The following is a 21,817-nucleotide window of genomic DNA, read 5'->3' on the forward strand; positions in this document are numbered from 1 at the left end:
TATATTTGCTATTTTTTTCACTTATATTCCAAATAATTTGTATTCTTTACATAATAAAGTGCTTAAATGTTGAATAATTTTAATTGTTCTATATTTACACTGAAATTTATTTTGTTTTATTTCACATCATTTTCACATGAAATGTTTGATGTGCATTTTATAATTACCAGGAGAAAGACAGTTTCATATTTCAGTTTCAAAAATATAAATTTATAAAATCCACAAATGTTTGTTTTTATAACAAAATCACATTAGCTATCTGTTGTATCCACTGCAGGGAATCAAACCACAGATTTTAGTGTTGCAAGTCTGTAGACTTAATGTTCCACCAGAAAACACAAATGTTATTAATGAGAAATACAGCAAAATAAAGTTTAAGAGAGATTATTACAAAACTTAAAAATGAAACAAGGCCATCAGTTGGTGTAAGGAGCTTTGAAGAAATGATTTAATAAATTATTCTGTGGTATTTTCACTTCACAGAGGTGTACATTTACAAAATGGCAAAGTAATCTAATATTCAGCAGGCATTCAACATCTTTTAAACACATCACATCTTTAAGGGTATGACAAAAATAAATTCAAAGTGCAGTAAAGAAACCTAATAAACTGTCATGATCAAAGATTGACAGAGTTTTGTTTGTGTTGAATTTCGCAGATAGCTACTCGAGGGCTACCTGCGCCAGCTATCCCTGATTTAGCAGCGTAAGACAAGAGAGAAAACAGCTATTCATCACCACCCACTGCCAACTCTTGGACCACTCTTTTATCAATGAATAATGTTATTGACTGTTACATCATAACACCCCAGGGCAAGCATGTTTGGTGCGAGTGGGATTCAAACCTGCAGCCCTCAGATTACGATTTGAATGCCTTAACCCTCCTAACCATGCCAGGCTTCCAGTAGTTAAAATAATCGAGTAAATAACACATACATTCAGGCTACATTTTTAGGCAGGCAGTTTTTAACGGTGTAAACAGAAGCTAAGAACGTGCATTTTTATGTTTTCAATTACTAAGTTTATGATGGCCCAGCATGGCCAGATGGGTTAAGGCGCTTGACTCGTAATCCGAGGGTCGCGGGTTCGAATCCCTGCCGCACCAAACATGCTCCCCTTTCAGTCATGGGAGCATTATAATGTTGCAGTTAATCCCACTATTCGTTGGTAAAAAAGTAGCCCAAGAGTTGGCAGTGGGTGGTGATGACTAGCTGCCTTCCCTCTGGTCTTATGCTGCTAAATTAGGGACGGCTAGCACAGATAGACCTCCAGTAGCTTTGTGCGAAATTCTATAAAAAAAACAACAAAAAAAACTAACTTTACGTTCATGTATGCAAACTGACGTTTAAAGGTTGGTACCTCTTATCTTTTTAAGTTTTGTTTGTTTTAGAGCAAAGCTATACTAAGCTATTAGTTGTGTCCATTGAGAGGAATGAAACCCTACATTTTATTTAATTAAATTTACATCAACTAGTTTAAGTCAAAAATTGAAATATACATTAAAATACAATGTCAATCACAAACAATATAACACACATTCAACATCATACATAGCACACAAGTTACTGCCATGCTATATGGTACATCTTTAGCCTGTAATACAACATTGGTACAGAATTTGAATGCAACTAAACTTAAAATAGTTGGCAACTTATAAAGTTTGATATTTCACAGTTGAAACTTCATATAAATATCAACTTTCTGAGAACCAACTTCTTCATTAACGATAGTCCTCTACACTGAACATACCCTGAAAGAAAGAAAAAATTCACTTAATTTCTGTAAAAATATACGTCCAAACAAATAAAGTAATTGTCTCGATACCATTAAAAAATATATCAAGACTTTATTTTAATTAGGGTAAAAAAAAGACTGACATTTTTTACGATTCAGTGTATTTACATCAACATTGAATATAAAATGCAGTAAACACAAATTATATGCTGAAGCATGAGGCTTGCTAAATCTTGAAGAATTAATATCACAAAATAAATTTTTAAAATTACAGTTTATCAACGGCAGGAAAAATGTACTGAATAAGTGAATTACATTGTTACGATAAAGTAAAGAGTATGGCTGTCAAAAATTATAACAACATCTAACAAAATGGGATGGAAACAAAAACATTACCACATATGTGGTGAACAACAAGCAGAGAGTACAATAGCATTAACAGAAAAATAACTTTATAGTGCCAGTTAATAATGAAGTAGCATATTAAAGCATCCCCTATTCCACAGAAGTAATAAACATTGCAGTATTAAACATGAGAGATGAGTTTAAGGATATTTATTTTCTATTTTTGGATGTTATAATAAGAACAGTCTTAAAACAGAAATCACAAATATTTATTTCAAAACTTGTAAAGTGTACAACAAAAGTATTTTATGTGTCACTACTCTTAAACAGAAAACAAGGTTTTACTATCATAAGAACGATAAAGTTCAACTTGTTTCAGTATGTTTACATTAATATCAAATTTAAATAATGTAATAAGAAAAACTAAAGTCAAAAGTATGAATTGCCAAACATTCCGAACATATCTAACACAATGTTAAAGGAAAGACGACACTGTGTAGCCAGTACACTAAAAACAAACAAGTTTCTCCTGATGATGAGAAACCCACTTGAAATAAAAATGTATCTCAGAACGGCTGGTATGGGTATTAACATTTAAGCAGAGAACAACGTTTCGACCTTCCTAGGTCATCTTAAGGTTAACCTGAAACTTTGTTCTCTGCTTATCAATAACGGTGTTAATACCCATACCAGCTGTTCTGAGATGAATAGAACAGTTTGTTAATACAGTATCAATTTTCAGTTTAATCAACCTATTATAGTTATTTAATTACTATGTTTTGTTTCCAAGACATGAATATTAATTTTTTATCTCCAACCCTTTTCTGAACTTACTAAAACCTCCCATTAAAACAAGTAAAAACAACAGTATCATACAATAAGAGTGTTATTACAAGAATCGAAAAAAAATGTTATTTGTGGAAGGAGGCAGTAGTTACAATGTGTCACCTACCAGACAAATGTGTGAAAACTACAGATGAAAATGACTGTGTTCATTTCAATATCACCATACCTTAGCTTTTTAGAAAATGTTTCAGCATAACAAGAACAATAAGATAACAAGTCGTACTCTAGCAAACCCACACACACAGACACGTACAGGTAAAGCTTAAACCATAAGTGTTTCGTCACTATAACAATGACTTTAGTTTTCAAATGTATGAGGGAAAAAATACAACAAATACAAGAATTATTATAATACTTTATGTTTTTTCCTAGTCTCTAAAACAGTGGTTCCTGACCAGGGGTGCAAGATAACATTTGTTTTGGCCACCTTCATCTATATTCTTAAATAAATAATTACTGAGGGGTGCAAGAATGCATTAAAATTTTTTAGGGGTGCGGGGCATAAAAAGGTTGGGAACCACTGCTCTAAAAGATAACTGATAGTATGCTCTACCTTTGCTCTTTTTAAAATGGAGTCTTTAGATGGATCATAAGGATGGTCTTTCGATGGTATCTCTAAAACAGCCGGTATGGGGGATAAATGGGTGTCGATAACGTGACGAATCATTTCTGCAATCTGCAACAAGTTTTATTTGTTTTAACATGATCTTACAGTAACAATGTAACAGTTTCAAGTCAGTGATAAATATACAAACATGTGCATGATAGTCATATAATCATTTTCAATATGAGCACAGATATTTACGTCACTGGCACAGCAGTGAGTTTGTTGTTGATTGCTTTTAATGATTTGTAAGCAATGCAAATGAAACATGAAGTAAAAAAAAAACCTTAATTTCAAGAAAAAGTTGAAGTATTACTTTTACCAAGGGCTAGATTTAGCTTTGCTGTACCACGAATGGTACAACGTATGTTTGAATACACGTTTACTGTTGGATAACAAAAGTCGTATTTACTCACATTTTGGTTAATAAGGATAATGTCTATATCACCTCGTTTCACAAAGTTCTTGAAACATTCTTCGATCTCACTAACACTGCTATCTGGAAGGAAAAACATGTGCAGTTTACAAAATCATCTGTTTCTAACTGCATAAAAAAGCAATTATACAAAACTGTTATGTAAAGTTGCCGTTTTGTCACTGTTGTAAGAAAAATCAGATCAGTCACTACACAGAATACTCTAGGGACTAGAGATATGTCATTATCAAAATTTCCTAATCAATTAATTACTGGATGCCTAATTAGATCAACTAATCAGTTACACTATGTAACAAAATGTTTACTTTTTCTTGTTCCTGGACAGAAAGTGTTATTTCCCAATTGCTTATGCCTAAAGTAAATGGAAAAGACCTATTTTCTCTTCAAACTTTGCTTTTGTGACCTGGAAGTGTATAATGAAAACATGATGGGAGACTATATATTTAGGGGCTAATACATTAAAGTGATTTACATTACAGTCACAAATCTCAAAAAACTACTCACTTCTAAACATTTTTAAATAGCTTTAGTATAAATACATGTAAATATTGATTCATATGTTGTTTTATTCAGACCTTATGTAAATGAAATTGTGCAAATTTGCCCGTTTTTACATAGAAAATAGGTTAATTTCTAAATTTCATTATCCAGGTCACAAAAGCAAAGTTTGAAGGGAATAATGGCCATTTTCTGTACTTTTACAACATAAGCAATTAAGAAATAACACATACTATCCAGGAACAAGATTTGTGTTACATAGTGTTATTGCAAGATTTGGACAATGGAAATAAAAATATTAATAATCAGCAATAACAGTGAATTAGGCTAAACAACCATATATTGATTGAAAACAGTAGAGAAAAATCAAAATGACAATACTTAAATTACTTCAATAGTTAAAACAATAAAAAACAACAAATTTCATTGATTGATCATTTTCGTAAAATTAATTTAATTATAATTTCAATTAATTCATTACCTTACATAAAAGCTAAGTGATGTAGTACATATCATTTAGCATTTGACTATGTCAGTTATTTGAGTTAATTACTCACCTTTACCGAGGACTAACCAAAAATTTACGATGGAATTATATCGAGTCTGAATTAGTTTATAAACATTGCATTGTATTTATGATAAAATATAATTTTCTTACCCTTTTTCATAAAATGAATGATAAACAAGAATATTTTCCCTTGAGAAAGGACATACTGACAACAAAAAGCATAGCAACTAAATAATACATGTTAAAAACATTACATAGATTACAAGATAAACTGAAAACTTGAGAGCAACAGGTAAATTCATAGCAAATCTCCCCTTACAAAGTATTGTTGTTGCAGCCCTGTATAAAACGTTGATGACTAGAAGAAAATTATAGTAACATAACTTTATTTTTAATAAATATACCATTTTAAACAAAATTAGTAGCAATTCAGTGCAACAGCAGAGATTCCAACCATTACAATTTGAGCATAATCATTACGACTATATGCTCATACAGACAAATATTACGACTTGTTGCAACTCCCAAATTATTATATATTATATAGGCCTATACTATAAAGTGATAAATTGTTCCCCCAGGGCTTAAAAGGGGTGAAAAGAAAATTTCTAGTGAGATACAAATAAATTTTGATAATAAATGAAAGACATGGTCCATATGGCTACTTGCGATAATCAAGTTTATGCTTGAAATAATAAAAAAATATTTGTATCTCCGACGTCTACCAATAGTTTGAGTGTGGTGCTTCTCCATACTGGGTACATGGGGGGAATCCATAGTTACGTCATCAGTGCTTGTCAGCCAATCAGCACTCGCGTAGATGGGCGTTTCTCGTTTTATAAGCGTCATAGAAACGCCAATGAGATCCTTCACAAGATGGAAAAAAAAGAGGCCTCGTTCACCAGATTGCCTTGTTTCTGGCAAATCTAAAAGGACTAAAACTGTGAAAGGGCTCTGTCTACAATCATTACGCTCAGTCATTTGAAATAGTTGGCATCTCTGCAACAGAAATAACCTTCAACAAACAAGAGTGAGATTATTCAAAAACAGATGCAACAAGTTGTGTCAACGTGGTATTTTTACACCATATTTTTAAACCTTTGATGCTAATAAGTATTGAGCCAAAATTTAGGCAGTTATTTATCTTCAGAATTTTTCAGAATACCTTCTATTAATCTATCACAAGTAGCAGTGACTGACTGTCTCTTGTTAGCTTTATAAAGCAATTTCAAAGGAAAATTTAAAATATTTTACAATATAAATCAAGCTACAGTTACTTTTCAATCATTTCTTCATAACTCACAGTTTATTTTAAAACAAGGACTTGGTAAACACTCCCCTACATTCGGGGTAGTTTATAAATACATCTACGGTGACTGTAGAGCTATTCATATCGGTAAATGGAAATGCCAGTTTAAATAAATCACGGAGTGTTAGTAAAGACTTAAAAAATACTGTTAACCCCATTAACAACAGCTGCAATTCAACTACACAGATGAACACAATAACCAAATTAATGTAGATAATTTTTACATCATGGTCTCCAGATCGTCCAATTGTGAGCTACTGATATATGAAAACTAATTCCTTGCCAGTAACGGCCGATTCTTCCTAATTCTCCTTATTCTAAATTACTCAATTTTATATATAACGCACATTTGTTCTATTAATATCTCAAGTTACGTACAGCTGTGTTCACCTATTGTTCTATATTATACGAGCACAATTATATATCACTGAGGAAATCAGTTTGTTGAAAAATAATCAAAGATCAGTAAACACATGTTGATGTTCTTCTGTAATTCACACCCTTCTAATAAAATTACATTTTCTATCAAATACATCACAACTTCAGCCTCATTATAAATATTATGAATAAACTTAGCCCTTTCATAAATCATCTTTTTGCCACATTCAAAAACTTTTCAAACCACTGATGTAAGACTAATGTGCCTATAACTTCTGGTTCAATTTTTATCACCTCTCTTCAAAAGAGCAGTAATAGTAACCAAATTACAATTCTCTGTCACTTGTGCATTATTCAAAGACTTACAAAAATTGTAACTATAAAGAAATAAGTACTTCAGGTCTTTGATATCACAACAGTATGTTACAAACTGTTAATCCAAAAATTCACATTTTATAGAATGCACCATTCTGTACAAAATTTGAACATAAAATACTTACTTTTATCAACCACCATGAAATTTGGTTGTCGTGACTTATTAATTTCTCCTATGCCACCCAAAAGGAAACCAACACATGTATCCTGGTTATAAAAAATACATCAAACTTACTTTCAGCACAATTTAAATGTTTTACGTGTATACAAAAAAAAAACAAACAAACTCATCAATAGCCTCAAAACATATCAAGTTGAAGTACCGTAATGATGAAAATAATTTTTTTTGCAACAGAACATTAATAACTTCTCTTATCAATTAATATTAAAAACTGTTAATATTATTTTTCTACAACTAGTAATCTGTTGTGGAAATTAAAAACTAATTTGTCCCTTTTTAAAGGAAAATAATATCAAAATTACCAATGGAAAAATAAAGAACATGAACTGCTAACAATGGATAACGAATGTTACTCAGAATATCATTTCAACATTGACACTTACATTATTTAATTCATAGGTTACTACTCAGCAATCACTAAATATTAATCACCCGATAACACATTTTACACGTGAATAAAAGAAAGTTTCTCACCATTTGTTTGATTGTTTAGGTTGGTAATGAACTGAAATTACAGTAACTGAATTTCTTCAGTGAAATTCAAGAATTGTACAAACTCCATTTATTTTTAACAACTAAATATACTGACACTTTAATAATCAAATAATAAGTGGCCTGTCAAACAGTTGTTTCAAATTAAAAACAAACATTTTGTATGATAAGTTGCAAATTGTAAGAGTGAAATCTCAGTTTTTGTCTATCCTTGTGCTGTGACCTAATTTCAAATAAATAGTCAATGCCTACTAATTTAAAGCACTAATGTTCTAAAATGTGTAGCAATGGAAATTTGGATAACATTTAACAAAGAGTAAATTGATACATTAAAATAAAACTTTCTAGTTTTACTGACTTCAGGTAGTCAGTATCAAAATGATGTATATGTAAACAAAATTTCCTCTTTCCCAACAACAAAACTGACCAGAATCATCTGAGAATCAATAGAATCCTTGGACAAAAGTACAAAAAGGATAGAGCTGAAATAATTCTCCTTAACCCCATTGTGACTCACAACATGGGGAGTACAATCATGGCAGGAAAATAGATAACCACGAATATGTGTAAGGATTTAGTTTGATTGGTTCATTCTAAATCCAAAACCCAGCCACAGGGCACAGACATCCACATGATGGTAAGAAAAGCACTCCGACAAAAAGGGGTGAACTGCAATTTGACACCTATAATGCATATTGGAGAATAGGATGTCATCTAGACCAGCAGAACACCACTACCCTACCCTGTACAGAGTGGTATTTTCAGGGTGCTTCCATGGTCAATCATCCAAGCAGCTTGGAACTGGTAAGGACTCCCATACTCCACTTAAAGAAATGGGAGTGAAAATACATAGAAGAGTCCAGAAGAATGTCATCACCTGACACAATGCAATGGGTAATCACAAAACAGCTGTGAAAAGCAGACTGTCCTGATTTATTCAATCAAGATGTAACAGGGATAGGCAACTATCTCCTTCTGTTTTACCCATGAAGTCCATGGGTGGTACAATCTGGAAAGGGCAGGCTTATGAAACAATACTGTGAGGTTATTCACCTTTAAACAATCTTGTGAAACATATTTCAGTAGTGAGCACTGCAAAGCCATGGAATAGAAAGTGTAAGCCAATATGGCTGTATAGTGCAGATTTTGAATTGTAGAATACCTGGCTAGGCACCACTCACTACAGAGTATGATCCAGGTAATGAAGATAAGAATGACAGACCCCAAAAATAAAAGAAAGCATTAATATACATTAAGCCAATCTTAGAGTTGCACTGAAGCTTAAAGACCAGTCACAGATGGAAGATGAAAACCCAAGGAAGTCGACATTAGAACATGATGTTAGGTGTGGTTCATGTGGATAGCCAGAAGCTCGAGAACACTGATATGCAAGGACTGCTCATCAAAAGACTATAGACCCATAGGTTCCTGGTGTTCAACCCATGCACCACAGTCCTCAAGGTATGCTTCTGTAAACAGATGGAAATCTGAATGAGGAGTAGGAAGCAGGACACCCAGTGATATAGGAATCTTGTCCAACCACCAAACAGCAGACTGTCCTCTAGACAAGTAGAAAATACAATACGAACAGCCAAGGTATCCTGACCAAGGTTCCTTTGATCATGCAGAGTTCACTGCAAGGAACCCAGATGTGTACAACCACAGGAGTCCAATGGTTTCATGGAAGATCACATCCCCAAATGTGATAGAACCTTGCATGCAGAAAGTGAGGGAGCAGATAATGCATGGAAAACTAATGATTCCATGGAACAAAGTCAGGGAGGAAAATACTGCACCTGACTGAGGTAAGTTTTGACAAAAAAATACCCAAATGGAGAAGTATTAAGTAGGACTTCACAATTTGATTAATCAGCCCACCCAAGAAGCCATTTGAAAGAGTTTACAAGTATAACTGACCAACTCCAGTTCAAAATGGGCAAAAGAAGCCAGTCATCCCCATGGCATAAATGTGAAGACAAAAAGCCCACACCACCTGAGCTAAAACATAAGATGTAAAAGTAAGCCTAAAGGTTAAGGTGCAAAACTGGTACACCACCCCATGATGGATGAACTGAAGATATGGATGAGACTGGGATGAGATGAGAATATACAGGTAAGCATTGGTGATGTCCATCTTGGTTGTCCAAAAACATGGAGAAAATGCCTACCAAAGGTAGAGATAGAACTGTATGGTAAACTGGAGAAGAATGTGAACAAAACACCTGAAGCAGTACACACTGATGGCAGGCTTCCAATCCCCATAGGCAGTACACACTGATGACAGGCTTCCAATCCCCATAGGCAGTACACAGTGATCCCCATTTTTTTGGAAATAATAAATAATCAAGAGTGCAAACTCAGGGGTTGATGAGGAACAGGTTAAGTAGTCTATAGATATAAAAGTCAACAGATGCTTACAAACAATGGGATCTTGAGGGATCTTGGTTGTCCAAAAACATGGAGAAAATGCCTACCAAAGGTAGAGATAGAACTGTATGGTAAACTGGAGAAGAATGTGAACAAAACACCTGAAGCAGTACACACTGATGGCAGGCTTCCAATCCCCATAGGCAGTACACACTGATGACAGGCTTCCAATCCCCATAGGCAGTACACAGTGATCCCCAATTTTTTGGAAATAATAAATAATCAAGAGTGCAAACTCAGGGGTTGATGAGGAACAGGTTAAGTAGTCTATAGATATAAAAGTCAACAGATGCTTACAAACAATGGGATCTTGAGGTAGAGGGAACAAAATGGGTACAAGAGACGAGGGAGGTAGGGAAAAAAAAATCTTGAACTCTTTTAACAAAACTTGAAGAACCCAAACATCACTGATGAAGGGGCCCCACTGATGAAGAAAGGCCACATGTTAATCTCCTACGAAACCAGAGCCAAGCCCACCCAGTAGTCACTAGTACTTTTGGTGATGAGAAACAAGTCATCAGGGTTGGGAATGGAAATCATAATGAATTGACAGAAAAAAGCCAATATATAAAAAAGGTGACTACAATAAGGTAGAACTAAGGTAGTTCTAAAGAAAAGTTGGTAGTCATAAAGTATAACAAATTATAAAAACTGTCAATAACCAAATATTTATAATGAAGTACAAGCTTACACAACTACATAGGAAAGAATAGATTTTATAATCACATTAGTTGTAAACTTGAAATATTATGATTGACAGGTATGCATTGGTAATACCCTATAGCTGTTCTATATTATATCATGACATAATTAATACATCACTGATACCACTTTTATCAGACTATCGTGGGACACATTCATTTGTTGGTGATACACCTAATGATAAAATGTACAGCAAATTGTTGTCAGGACAACTTTATCTGTTCATGCCAGGACAACACACAGGCTGTTTACAATCCTGATTCATTATTTTCTGACATGCAGTTGGTGCAGTTTTGGCAGATATAACTATGTTCTGGTTTATGCATTACATAATCCTTACCACAAAGTTTATTGTATGGCCTTGTGTTTACAAATCAATGGCTAAAAATAATTGTAAATGGTTTTAAAATTCTATTTTGGATCCAACAAAACTACCCAAGCCAAAGCAAAGCATGAAAAGAGTTACTGTTTGATGTATCAGTGACTATCACTGGTCCAACAAATTCAAACCAACACCCTATTTTTGGTTTTAACATTTGCCTGCTGATTACTAACAAATAACAGATGATGGGTTTTGTAATCATTTCAATGTTTTTAAGCCAATTTTCAACCAGTGAGAATGTGGTTGCCTTGAAATAAACTACGCAAATTAAGCTTGTATTAATACTGTAGATGTTTTCATTTGTTTTTTTGTTGTATAATAATTAGTATTTTGTTAATGGGAGATTTACATATCCCTACTGAGAATTTACATTCACACACTTCAGTGGCCAGAAAGTATAATTATCTGGGACCCCTAATTTTACAAATTTTCATTTAAATACCCAAAATATACTTCTGTCATTTCTTTATAAATGAACTCAATACTTTTTATTAAATATGATATTGGCATAGCATGAGACAAATAAGCTGAAACTTTTGTCAAAGACTGTGAAATAATTAAAAATAATTCCTTATTCCATTGTCCTTCTAAGTATAACTCAATAGTCTCAGTTTATCAGAGTAATATTACTGTAAATTGCTTCAAATACACAGAATATTTTAATAAACTGATGTAAATTCAGTGTTCTTGATCACAGCTGTTGGACAAAAAGTATAGTGTTTATTATAAATGACTGGAATGTTCTTGTGTGTAAACGTAAATATCCTACCGTTACATATAATAGTGTAATAATTACATTTGTTACTATAAAAGACAGAAACACCCTTAATGCTGTCATACTGAGCAAAATTTGATATCAAAATACAACCATTAAGTTAACGAATGAAAACGTATCTGTGGTCCTAAATTTTTGTACTGGTACCTTACACTACACTTACACGGTATTTCATTTTCAGTCATGTGATCATCTGACTGAATGTATGAAACTCTTAAAGAAACAGCTAATATTTTAACTCCATTTGGACCACAAAATTATCCAATTAAATAAACTCTTTAAATAATTGTACATTATTTCCTACAATATAGTCTTCCATTAATTAACAATTTGCAAAAGAAACATTGTTACCTCATCACCAATAACGCCGATAAGTTTGCCCTTCACACCTGAATGAACTGCCATTTTCGATTTCACGAAATTGCCCTCTAGCAGCTAGTAATAAATACTAGAAATTCATGCCAGTAAAAATAAAATGCGGTAAATGCGATGATATAAAAATTAAAAAGATTCTGAGATTGCTTAGACTTAAAAAAAAACTTTATAAAAGATATGTTCTTAATTATTAACATACACACACACACAAAAGCAGTTAAATTATATAAGAAGTAAATTGTTTTCAATAAAGGGTTCACCTTTTCTCTTCTAGGAATGCATGAGTTAATATTTTTCTAATTTGTATAGAAAGAGTGTTAATAGAAAGTTTTATAATTAAAACAGAAAGTAATAGTTTTAATAAATACACATAGAAAACTCTAAATGTTAAAAACGCGATTATTATTCAAAAGAATGGAGAAACTAATATTAGCAATATGATTTTATTATTACATCGTACATTCAATAAAATCATGGATACTTATATCAAAGGTTTTTACTCTTGAATATTTTGGCTTTTTTAAGTTTCTTCTATACTTTATCTTCTGTTTTAATTTATTATTATTATTCCAGAAGTCTATTATTATAGCTTGAAGGAACTGATTAGAGATTCTTTCGAAAATATTCTTGATTTTTCTAGATGGCAAAGGAAGATTTGGGGCCAGTCTTAGAGTTTTAAAAATAAAGGCGTTCCTCTATCATTTCGGTAGGGAAGTAAGATGTTTGTAAAACTTGAGATTAAGAGAGCTAAAAAAAACTTTAATAACTATAGTTCGTATGTGTGTGTGTTTTCTTGTAACAAAACCACATCGGCCTATCTGCTGAACCCACCGAGAGGACTATACTTCGTAATGGCTTTCCAGATGCTGTTTAAAAGACATGTTCGCAAAGATAGCATAATTTGGAAAGTTTTTCAAATGATATATGAACATTAATATACAGAGTCTTTGAGTAGTCAAATGTTTTTGCATATTAACAAGGTAGCAAATAACGTTTTCAAACATACTGAACGGTAAGAGGCCTTATTTCTCCATGTAATGTTGAAATAAAACAAAAACATTTATTTTCACATTTAAACATAAAACTTTTAAATGTTATAGGTGACAAGCAAATTTATACAAGAGCAATGGTGAACGAATTCCCTGGCTAATGGACCGATACTGCTAAGAAGTTTTTAAAAGTATTACTTTTCAATATCAACTAAACAATTTTCGTTAAACTGTATTTCATGTTTAGATGTCCTTGGGACTGTCGTACAAGAAAAAGTGAAAGCTTTCCATTATATATGTTTTTATGTGTTTCAAGACAGTTTTATATATCTCGTCTTCTGCTATCATCTTATTTATCCTGCCTTTGGAACTTGGATAGTTTCACTTATGCCTATAACTGAAATTTATGTGAAGAAATACATATATAATTTGATTTAATTTTTCCTTCTTCAACATGTTCACCTTTCGCCAATAACAGATTGAAACTTTGCGCAACATCTGACGTCATAGTGTTAAATGTGAGAAAAATAAGCAAATTGAATTTTGTAAACCATCAGCTTTAATTCGTACAATAGCGTCTAGAGGGGGCATGCATCGTTCTTTATAAAAGTTTTGAAGTTACAGTAGGTTAAGCTTGCGTAGAAGACATTTTAATTTGTATTGTAGTTGTGTACGGAGTAAGTAAGTCTTATTTAAATTAGATAATGCTTGTTTATTTGATCGGTTGCATGTGAAATAAAATAACCTAAAATGTTGGTGTTTTTGATTAAAAAGTATAGCAATAAATTATTTCTGGGTAACTCTGAAATATGCTGTAGTCCTGCCAAATTATTGTTTAAGATCGAAGATTTCCATCGATTTTAAAAAACGAGTTCGATCCTTATCGCCTGAATGTCACTTGAAAATTTTCTAAGTTTATAAGGCGGTGTGCTGATGCTATTTATACGACTCTGTAAAATAGATTAACGTGTAACTTGATGGCAAAATAATGAATAACAAGTGATTTGTCGATTTTGTTTTTAGTTGCTATAAATACAGCAAATATTTTAAGTTAGGTAAAAAAAGAAAAACCTTTTATGGGGATAGAGCCATAGGAGGTTTGTTTTCTTGTCTAGAACTGACGAGGTTTCTTTGATTATTTAGTTTTGGTCTCTTTATCTAGGAAAAAAATTAACCCGATTTGAAAATGAGTAACACTGAAAATATAGCAACTATGGAGAAGCCTGTGTTTGATCCAAGTCAGTTTGAGGGAGAATCACAAGTTCAGAAACTGTCCAGGAAATCTCGAGAGGCCCCGTTTATGACTTTTGGTAAGTGATGTGTACCGTATGTAGTTACGTGGGGATTTAAAATTGTTGAAATACTGATTGTATTGTTAAAAACGGTTGGAAGAGAAACCACTAGTAAAGGAGCGAACGGATTTTTGATTGTATTTGTTTGGGAGTAATGGGGTTTCACATTTTTATCACTCTTTTTGTTGTCATATATAGTGGCATGAAAAAATTATGAAAATATGTTAAAGGTTTGAAAAAATGAATAGGTGCATAAGGTCTTTATGCTAAAGAAAATGTTTTTTTGGGTGAAAATGAGGTGATTAACACTTTGAGAAATACACAACTTTAAGATATCCATTTTGGATGGTTAGGAAATTAGAATAGTACAATGGGGCTTGATGGAACAAGGTGCTTAACTTGCAGTTTATAAGATCAAACTTGTCATTGAATGTGCTCAACCTTTCAGTCAGGATTGTTTGATGCAACATTCGGTCCTAATATTTCTTGGGAAAAGTAGACCAAGAATTATTATTGGATGATTTTCCTCTAGTATATCACTTCAAAATTAAGGACTACTAGTGCAGACAGATCTTCAATAGCTGGGAGGGGAAATTGAACAAATGGATGAGTACAATAGTTTGTTAAAAGTAACAGTTGACTTCCATGGATGAAAAATGCTCATGAATATCTTGATTATAACTGTAAATAACATCTGATCAAACCTAACTACACAGTTTGTAAATAAACATTAACTTCTTAATAACGTAGCTAATTGCACTTGATACACCATCTAATTATTTTATTCCAAATTCTGCACAAAAAATATAAACTTCTAATAACTAGAATGCACATATTTGTTACTTAAAAAATTATTTTTAATCATCATTTGTGTTATTGATATTTTGCCCATAATCTTATTTAGCAATGTTTGATCAATTTTGATTTCGGTTGGTCTTAAATCCACATTAACAAATCCAATAACTCCTCAGCTTTAATAGATTTATTACGCATACTAAGTTAACACTTTAACATAAACTTGTATATACTTCACTTTTTTATGTTAACTTAAAACAAAATTCATAAACGTGTTTTTTTTTCATCTATTATCAACAATTCCCTATCTCTAAGAAATGACTTTAATATATGTAAAGCTGCACAGTCCTCTGACAGTGGCAGGTGTAAGTTACATTAGTTAGCCCTACAAGTGTTTATAGAAGTATTACTACATGTAGTGATGGCTGGGAGTAGCCATTGATGTTTTTGGTAGCAAGTGAAGCCCTAATCACTAATTATTGTAGCTTGAAAGTAATTAGTCACAAAAAATATATAGGGTTGCCCACAAATGCACCCATACTTTGAATGCTCATAAAATTACAGTAAATGAACCTGTAGGTCATAAAAACAAAGCCAAAGAAACATAGTTATTAGTTCTTGATGAGAAACTGACTTGAAATAAAATGTATCTCAGAACAGCTGGTATGGGTAGTAACACTTATTGGTAAGCAGAGAACAACGTTTCAACCTTTCTAGGTCATCTTCAGGTTAACTTGGAACACTGTTCTCTGCTTACCAATAAAAGTTTTAATACCCATACTAGCTGTTCTGAGAAACAAAACATTTAACATTTAATACAACAAATTAACTGTACTTTCACTGCTGTATTACTGAAGATGTTCAAAGTGGGCTACAGCAGTGTTCAAACAATTGATTTCTGTGACTGAGTGCCCAACATACAGTTATGTAATTTTCAACTCTGATTTCATGGAAAGCATTTAAGCCGACCTGTTGCTTTAATTTGTCAGTGGTTTCGGCTTTATTTTTAGACATTCACCAATGTTACTGGCATATAGTAAAAAATTGGAACCAACACATGAAAGTTCCATAATTTAAAGAGTAGGTATGTGTTCTGTGTCACCCTGCACTTTTTCATGTTTCACCTGCTCATATCTGTGTTTGAGCTTTGTAAACTCTAAAACCTGTCTTTTTGGAAATATTGTTATTGTACAGGGTGGCTCGTAAGTCCCTACCCATCCATATATCTTATGTATCCAGTGTATTATCTGTGTGCTGTCCCTCATTCTCGCTGCATAATATGTGATGCCATGTTCTGTGAGACGTTTTCCTCAACATAGCAGGGGTTATTGTTCCAAATGCTGCAGTAACAGCTGTTTTCAACTCATCATTGGTATAATAACATTGTTTAGACACAACATATGGATGGGACTTACGGGTCACCCTGTACTATTACTTCATACAATTAAATAAAAAATATGAAGTGTCTAGGAAGTAATTATATAACTTGTTACAAATACCTATATTTGGATGTTATGTATCGAATTTGTGGAATTTATTAAAATATTTGATTTATGTAATAAATTAATCACAGTTCCTTAAGTTAATCATAATGTAATTGATTGCTAATTTCTTAAAGCCTTGAGGTGGGCATTTCTCAATGAAACGTTTGTGTTGTACTTTATACTGGCTAGTGTACTTTATCTCTCACCAGAGGTGAAATTGACATACCTAAGTTAACTTGTTACTACATGATGAAGTAAAACAAACTAAAAACCCTATGGGTGTTGTATAAATTTCACTGTTATTAGAAGCCTAATTGTATTTCTTTGGTTTACTGACCTCGGCTGTCCTGATAAGCCTTTAATAGGTGAAACTATAGTCTCTGCACAAGAGAGAAAAAAACAAACTTCATTGACTGTAAGCCCCATATTCCAGTTAATCATTCTATTTTTATCTTCATAATTTGAATTTTGTTCCAAATACTTCAATCTGGGACTGGTTTGGGATTAATTTTTATTTTTAATGGTTGCCATGTACTTGATTTGAAGAGAGAAAGTATTTGAGTTTTAGAAAGTTTTATATATAAGGCTTTTACTTAACAAGATAAGTTATAATCACACACACATTTTATTAGAGGAAAATTTTGTAACATCAATAACTTTTTCCACTTTTAGGCCTATTAGGATGTGGTCTTGCCTGTCTGTACGGAGCTTTTCATTACAGAAATCGTGGCTCTATGTCGACATCTGTATATCTTATGCAGCTCCGTGTTGCTGCCCAGGGCACTGTGGTTGCAGCCCTTACATTTGGTGTTGGATATGCACTCTTCAAACATCTATACTACGATGAAGCTCAGGATAAAACAGCCGACAAATAGTGGGTGGAAACTGATACGAGAGCACTCGAGGAACTTAAAATGAACCTAAACAACTTAAAGAAAATAAAACCCATATCTATAGATGTATCCACTGTTGCTTAGCTTTGTTTTGAAAACCTTTGTCATTTTAAATTAGTTATGTTTAGAAATTAATATAAACTTTAAGAACAAGTCAGTTTTACTGGAGTAATTTTTAAAGCAAAATCCGTGTCATAAAATTGTCAAATTTACTTATTTCATGTATATGCATTGTGATGATTTGTAGTGACATTATGGGGACTTCAATTCAAGTTCACATTAAAAAATATATCATTAGTGCACATCAGTAAATGTGTTTTTATATGCTTAGTTCAAGTAATCATGGGAAAAGATTGAATTAATAGCTTTTAATTGACAAAAATGTGCAACTAAAAGGACTTGGTTGTCTTGAAATGGGTAGGTTTAAGCCTAATCAACTAAACTACTCATTAGATTTTTACTATTTTGAATAAAGCAGGTTTTACATGTATTTTAAACACCATTACTGGAAAACTGACATTTTGAAAGTGCATTTTGTAGACTTAGTGTGTATGAAATAAATGTTGACTGTTGATTCAGTAGAACATGAATAATCTTGATAGAACTATTGTTTGGCCATTGGGAGCAGAATAAAAGATTTTGAACTATTTTTAGTATACTTGAGAATAATTATGAGGACAGAAGAAATATGGAAGTAAGTCATTAAGATGATCTTACAGTTTATTCTGTTAGAAACTGGATACAGTTATAACAATGCAATCTTTTTCCAAGCTGCTTTAGGAGGTAAACTGTTCCAGTGGTTAAAACTATAGTTTACCAACTCTTGTCAGGATTAGTTTCCAAAACTTTCATGGTTTATTTTTAAATACCAAACTTTCCATTGGGGACTTGCAAAATCCAGAAATGCTTCCTAAGTATGTAGCACACCCAAACATTTAATATTGAATACCATTTAATCTGTCCATGTATTTTTCGTACCACATAGGTTTTATGTATCATGAAACTATTTTCCCCTTTTGTAAAAACAAAATGTGATTGTTAAAACAAAACTGAATAGTTTTCAAATTTATAACTAATCTTACTGAACTTAGTGGGCTTATTTTCAACCTTGAATTTTAACATCAGATTCATTTTTTGCTTTATAAGAAACTTCCCTAAGAAAAGTCTCATTTGTTTTGTTTTTTATTCCATTATCTTGTAATTTGAAGTTTGAACTATTTTAGTTCAACTAGCTAAGCCTACTTAAGTCGTATCAACATTTGCCTTGTTGTGAACTTTCCCTAGCAACTTATCAACAGATTTAAATAATTCATACATTATTCTTGCTTAAATTAAAGAACTTTTAATGAAACCCTGTCAATAGTATTCACCCATTCACAAAACTAATTTATCACCATGGTTTGTTTCTAAGCCACTGGTAGTTTGGGGATTATAAAACCATGAGAATACTCGATAAACACTGTAAAACAAAAATTTGATTTTTAAATTAACGAAGTGTTTAAAATTATTTTAACTTTTTAAACATCTTGATATTAGCATTATTTTTTACTACTGGATGATTAACGTTCTAAAAAAAATTCGTTATTCAAAAACGGTCAAGAAGGAAGAAATGTAAAATCAGGTTTGAATATATAAGGTTATATAGTACACAGAATATTAGCTCCTATCTTGAAACGTTTCTTTTCACTTCTCAGTGTTTAAAGTATTGTACGCTTGAACTTGAAATACCGACTAGATTTAGCATTCGTACTATATAATCGATTGGTTAAAGTAAGTTGTAGAAAAATATAGTTTATATACAATCAGTGTGGTTTTGTGCAACTAAATCGTTCCGAGTATTTCGTTTGTCTCCTGGGACATTTATTGTAACGAGTTGATTTTAGAATAAACTTTATTCAATGTTTCGTAGTTAATAAATATTAGCACTAAAATTAGGGTTAGTAGAATCTAAACATTAATCGCATACTCAGTGATGCTGTAGACATTTGCTCGCATTAAAACAAAAAAAAAAATCTGAGTTTTAAGAAAACTATTATAGGGAGCTTAATGAATTATAATTATTGTGGGTCGAACTTCAAAATCAAAACCGTATCTTTACTGAAATAGTATTACAAGTGCTGAATAGCAAATATTCATAATTGTTTGTGATAAACTTAGTGTTAGTATTAAAACTAACTTGAAAACGTTTAGTATATTACATACGAAAATAAGTGACAAACAAATGGATATTACTTTATATTGACGTTTCTGTACTTCTTGGAATGTAATATTTTTAATAAATAGCATTTCTCAGCATATTCTCACTTGTATTTTTATCTTGCAGTTGGTAGTGTTATGTGTTCAGCTGTAAACTGTTGTCTGGTACTTTGTTTACTGGATTAACAGTCAATTTTGAAAATCGCAATGTATTAAATGATGATAATGAAAATATTACAAGGCTACTCGCTAAATCTTGAGAAAGGTATGTCATTTTTGTTTCTAGGTTTGTTTGTTTTTCTTCTCCTACGTAATAAGGGATTTTTTATCTGTTCATCCGGCTGGCATTTTTCTATTTTTGTAACGAGAAGTAAAATGAAGTAAAGTGAAATTTGAAAAATTCTAAATCGTTTTTCTTTGTTTTGTGTAAATGAATCAGTAACTTCATAAACTGATTTAAAATTGATACAAAACTATCGTGTATGCAATGTCATTGAATGTTGCAAACTGTAATAAGCGTATGAAGAAACGTGTTTTCAAGTTTCTGATGCTTGTTGTGTAGTAAGACATCTTCCCATTACGTTAGGAACGCAGGCCTAATTTTACGGTCGAGGACATCGTGGTTCTTTACTCTCTTGAGAACTCGTAATCGCACGAGATTATTTTCGTGACTAAAACTGATACACGAACTCCACTCTGATTTACATTACAACTAATAACAAATTTGTGAAACTGGTTGCATTTTATGTTGTTTGAGGCGGTATACTAACTAGCGCAGCAGATGTAAATAAAACGCAGAGGTTAGGGTTATGAAATCGAGGAATGAAAAAATTCTAAATACATCAGATATGTGCGTGTTTATTATCGTCCATTTGATTAAGGTAATTCTTAGTGTAGTAAGTGTATTATGCAATGGTGTATGTGGTCAATTTTCTTTTAGGAAAACTGGAGGATAAAAGAGACTCCGAAGTAGGGAACGTGCAGCTTATTTATTTCAATCTTGGCTCTGAATTTAAAGACACGACTACTCAATTAAATGGGTCTCTTACCTTCCACAGAGCTGGATATGTAGTTATCATTAAATGAGATATTAAGGGTTCGATAAGGATAGAAGGAAAACAACACTAACACAGTCCTGAATATATAAACAAAATTTGTTACCATAACGGGTACCCTTACCTAACAAAATACAACTAAACACTTCATACAACTGTTTTGTCTGATGCCTTAGTCTACAGGGTTTCATTGAGTGATGTTAAAATTTGGTATGGATCTAAAGATCATCTGTTGTATGTCGATTCGTGGAACGAGCTACTCTTGTCAGCAGTGCATACTTATTTCAAATGTAAGGGATTAGGTTTCCAGTTCTGTTTAGATGAATAACACGTATACTCCTAATGTCAAGCTTACTAGCACAGCTAAGAATGTTTCATCTAGTGCTCCACTTGTCCCCAGTAGTACAGCTATGTGTCTGTGGATTTACACTGCTAAAAACCGGGTTTCGATATCCGCGGTGAACGGATATAACTGATAGCCCATTTTACAGCTTTATGCGGTAAGTCTGAAGATTCGGGACACTACGTGTGTAGCTTTGTACTAAGACAACGATAATGGTGCAGTGGTTCTCTGAAATGCATTAACACGTTAGTAACAACACTCGATGGTTTGAAGGCAAAGCTGGTAAACAGTTTTATTTCGGAAGTGGTTTGTTTGTCTCGGATATTGGCAGAGTTGTCCAAGGTCTAGCGTTGTTCCCAACATTGAAGCAGAGGGAAGGCACCTTGGTCAACATCCACCCGCTC

The 21,817-nt window shown here is 32.6% G+C and overlaps 2 protein-coding genes across 3 annotated transcripts; one reads left to right on the forward strand and one right to left on the reverse strand.

Moving 5' to 3' along the window:
• Positions 1–1,409: 1,409 nt before the first annotated feature.
• Vha14-1 (V-type proton ATPase subunit Vha14-1) lies at positions 1,410–12,492 on the reverse strand. The gene is made up of 5 exons (XM_076448859.1): positions 12,343–12,492; positions 7,158–7,239; positions 3,945–4,027; positions 3,478–3,600; positions 1,410–1,749 (listed from the first exon to the last, which is right to left on the reverse strand). The coding sequence occupies exons 1-5, from the start codon at positions 12,394–12,396 to the stop codon at positions 1,720–1,722; spliced, it is 372 nt and encodes a 123-aa protein (XP_076304974.1). The 5' UTR covers positions 12,397–12,492; the 3' UTR covers positions 1,410–1,719.
• A 1,413-nt stretch (positions 12,493–13,905) lies between these two features.
• LOC143222393 (HIG1 domain family member 1A, mitochondrial-like) lies at positions 13,906–20,116 on the forward strand. 2 transcript variants are annotated; one of them, XM_076448860.1, is made up of 3 exons: positions 13,906–14,036; positions 14,518–14,665; positions 17,599–20,116. In XM_076448860.1, the coding sequence occupies exons 2-3, from the start codon at positions 14,542–14,544 to the stop codon at positions 17,799–17,801; spliced, it is 327 nt and encodes a 108-aa protein (XP_076304975.1). In that variant the 5' UTR covers positions 13,906–14,036; positions 14,518–14,541; the 3' UTR covers positions 17,802–20,116. The 2 variants fall into 2 exon arrangements, with proteins under 2 accessions (XP_076304975.1, XP_076304976.1); XM_076448861.1 differs by having other exon boundaries at positions 13,926–14,033; positions 14,520–14,665.
• Positions 20,117–21,817: the final 1,701 nt, after the last annotated feature.

This window comes from Tachypleus tridentatus, chromosome 8 (genome assembly GCF_004210375.1).
Source record: "Tachypleus tridentatus isolate NWPU-2018 chromosome 8, ASM421037v1, whole genome shotgun sequence".
Taxonomy (NCBI): Eukaryota; Metazoa; Arthropoda; class Merostomata; order Xiphosura; family Limulidae; genus Tachypleus; species Tachypleus tridentatus.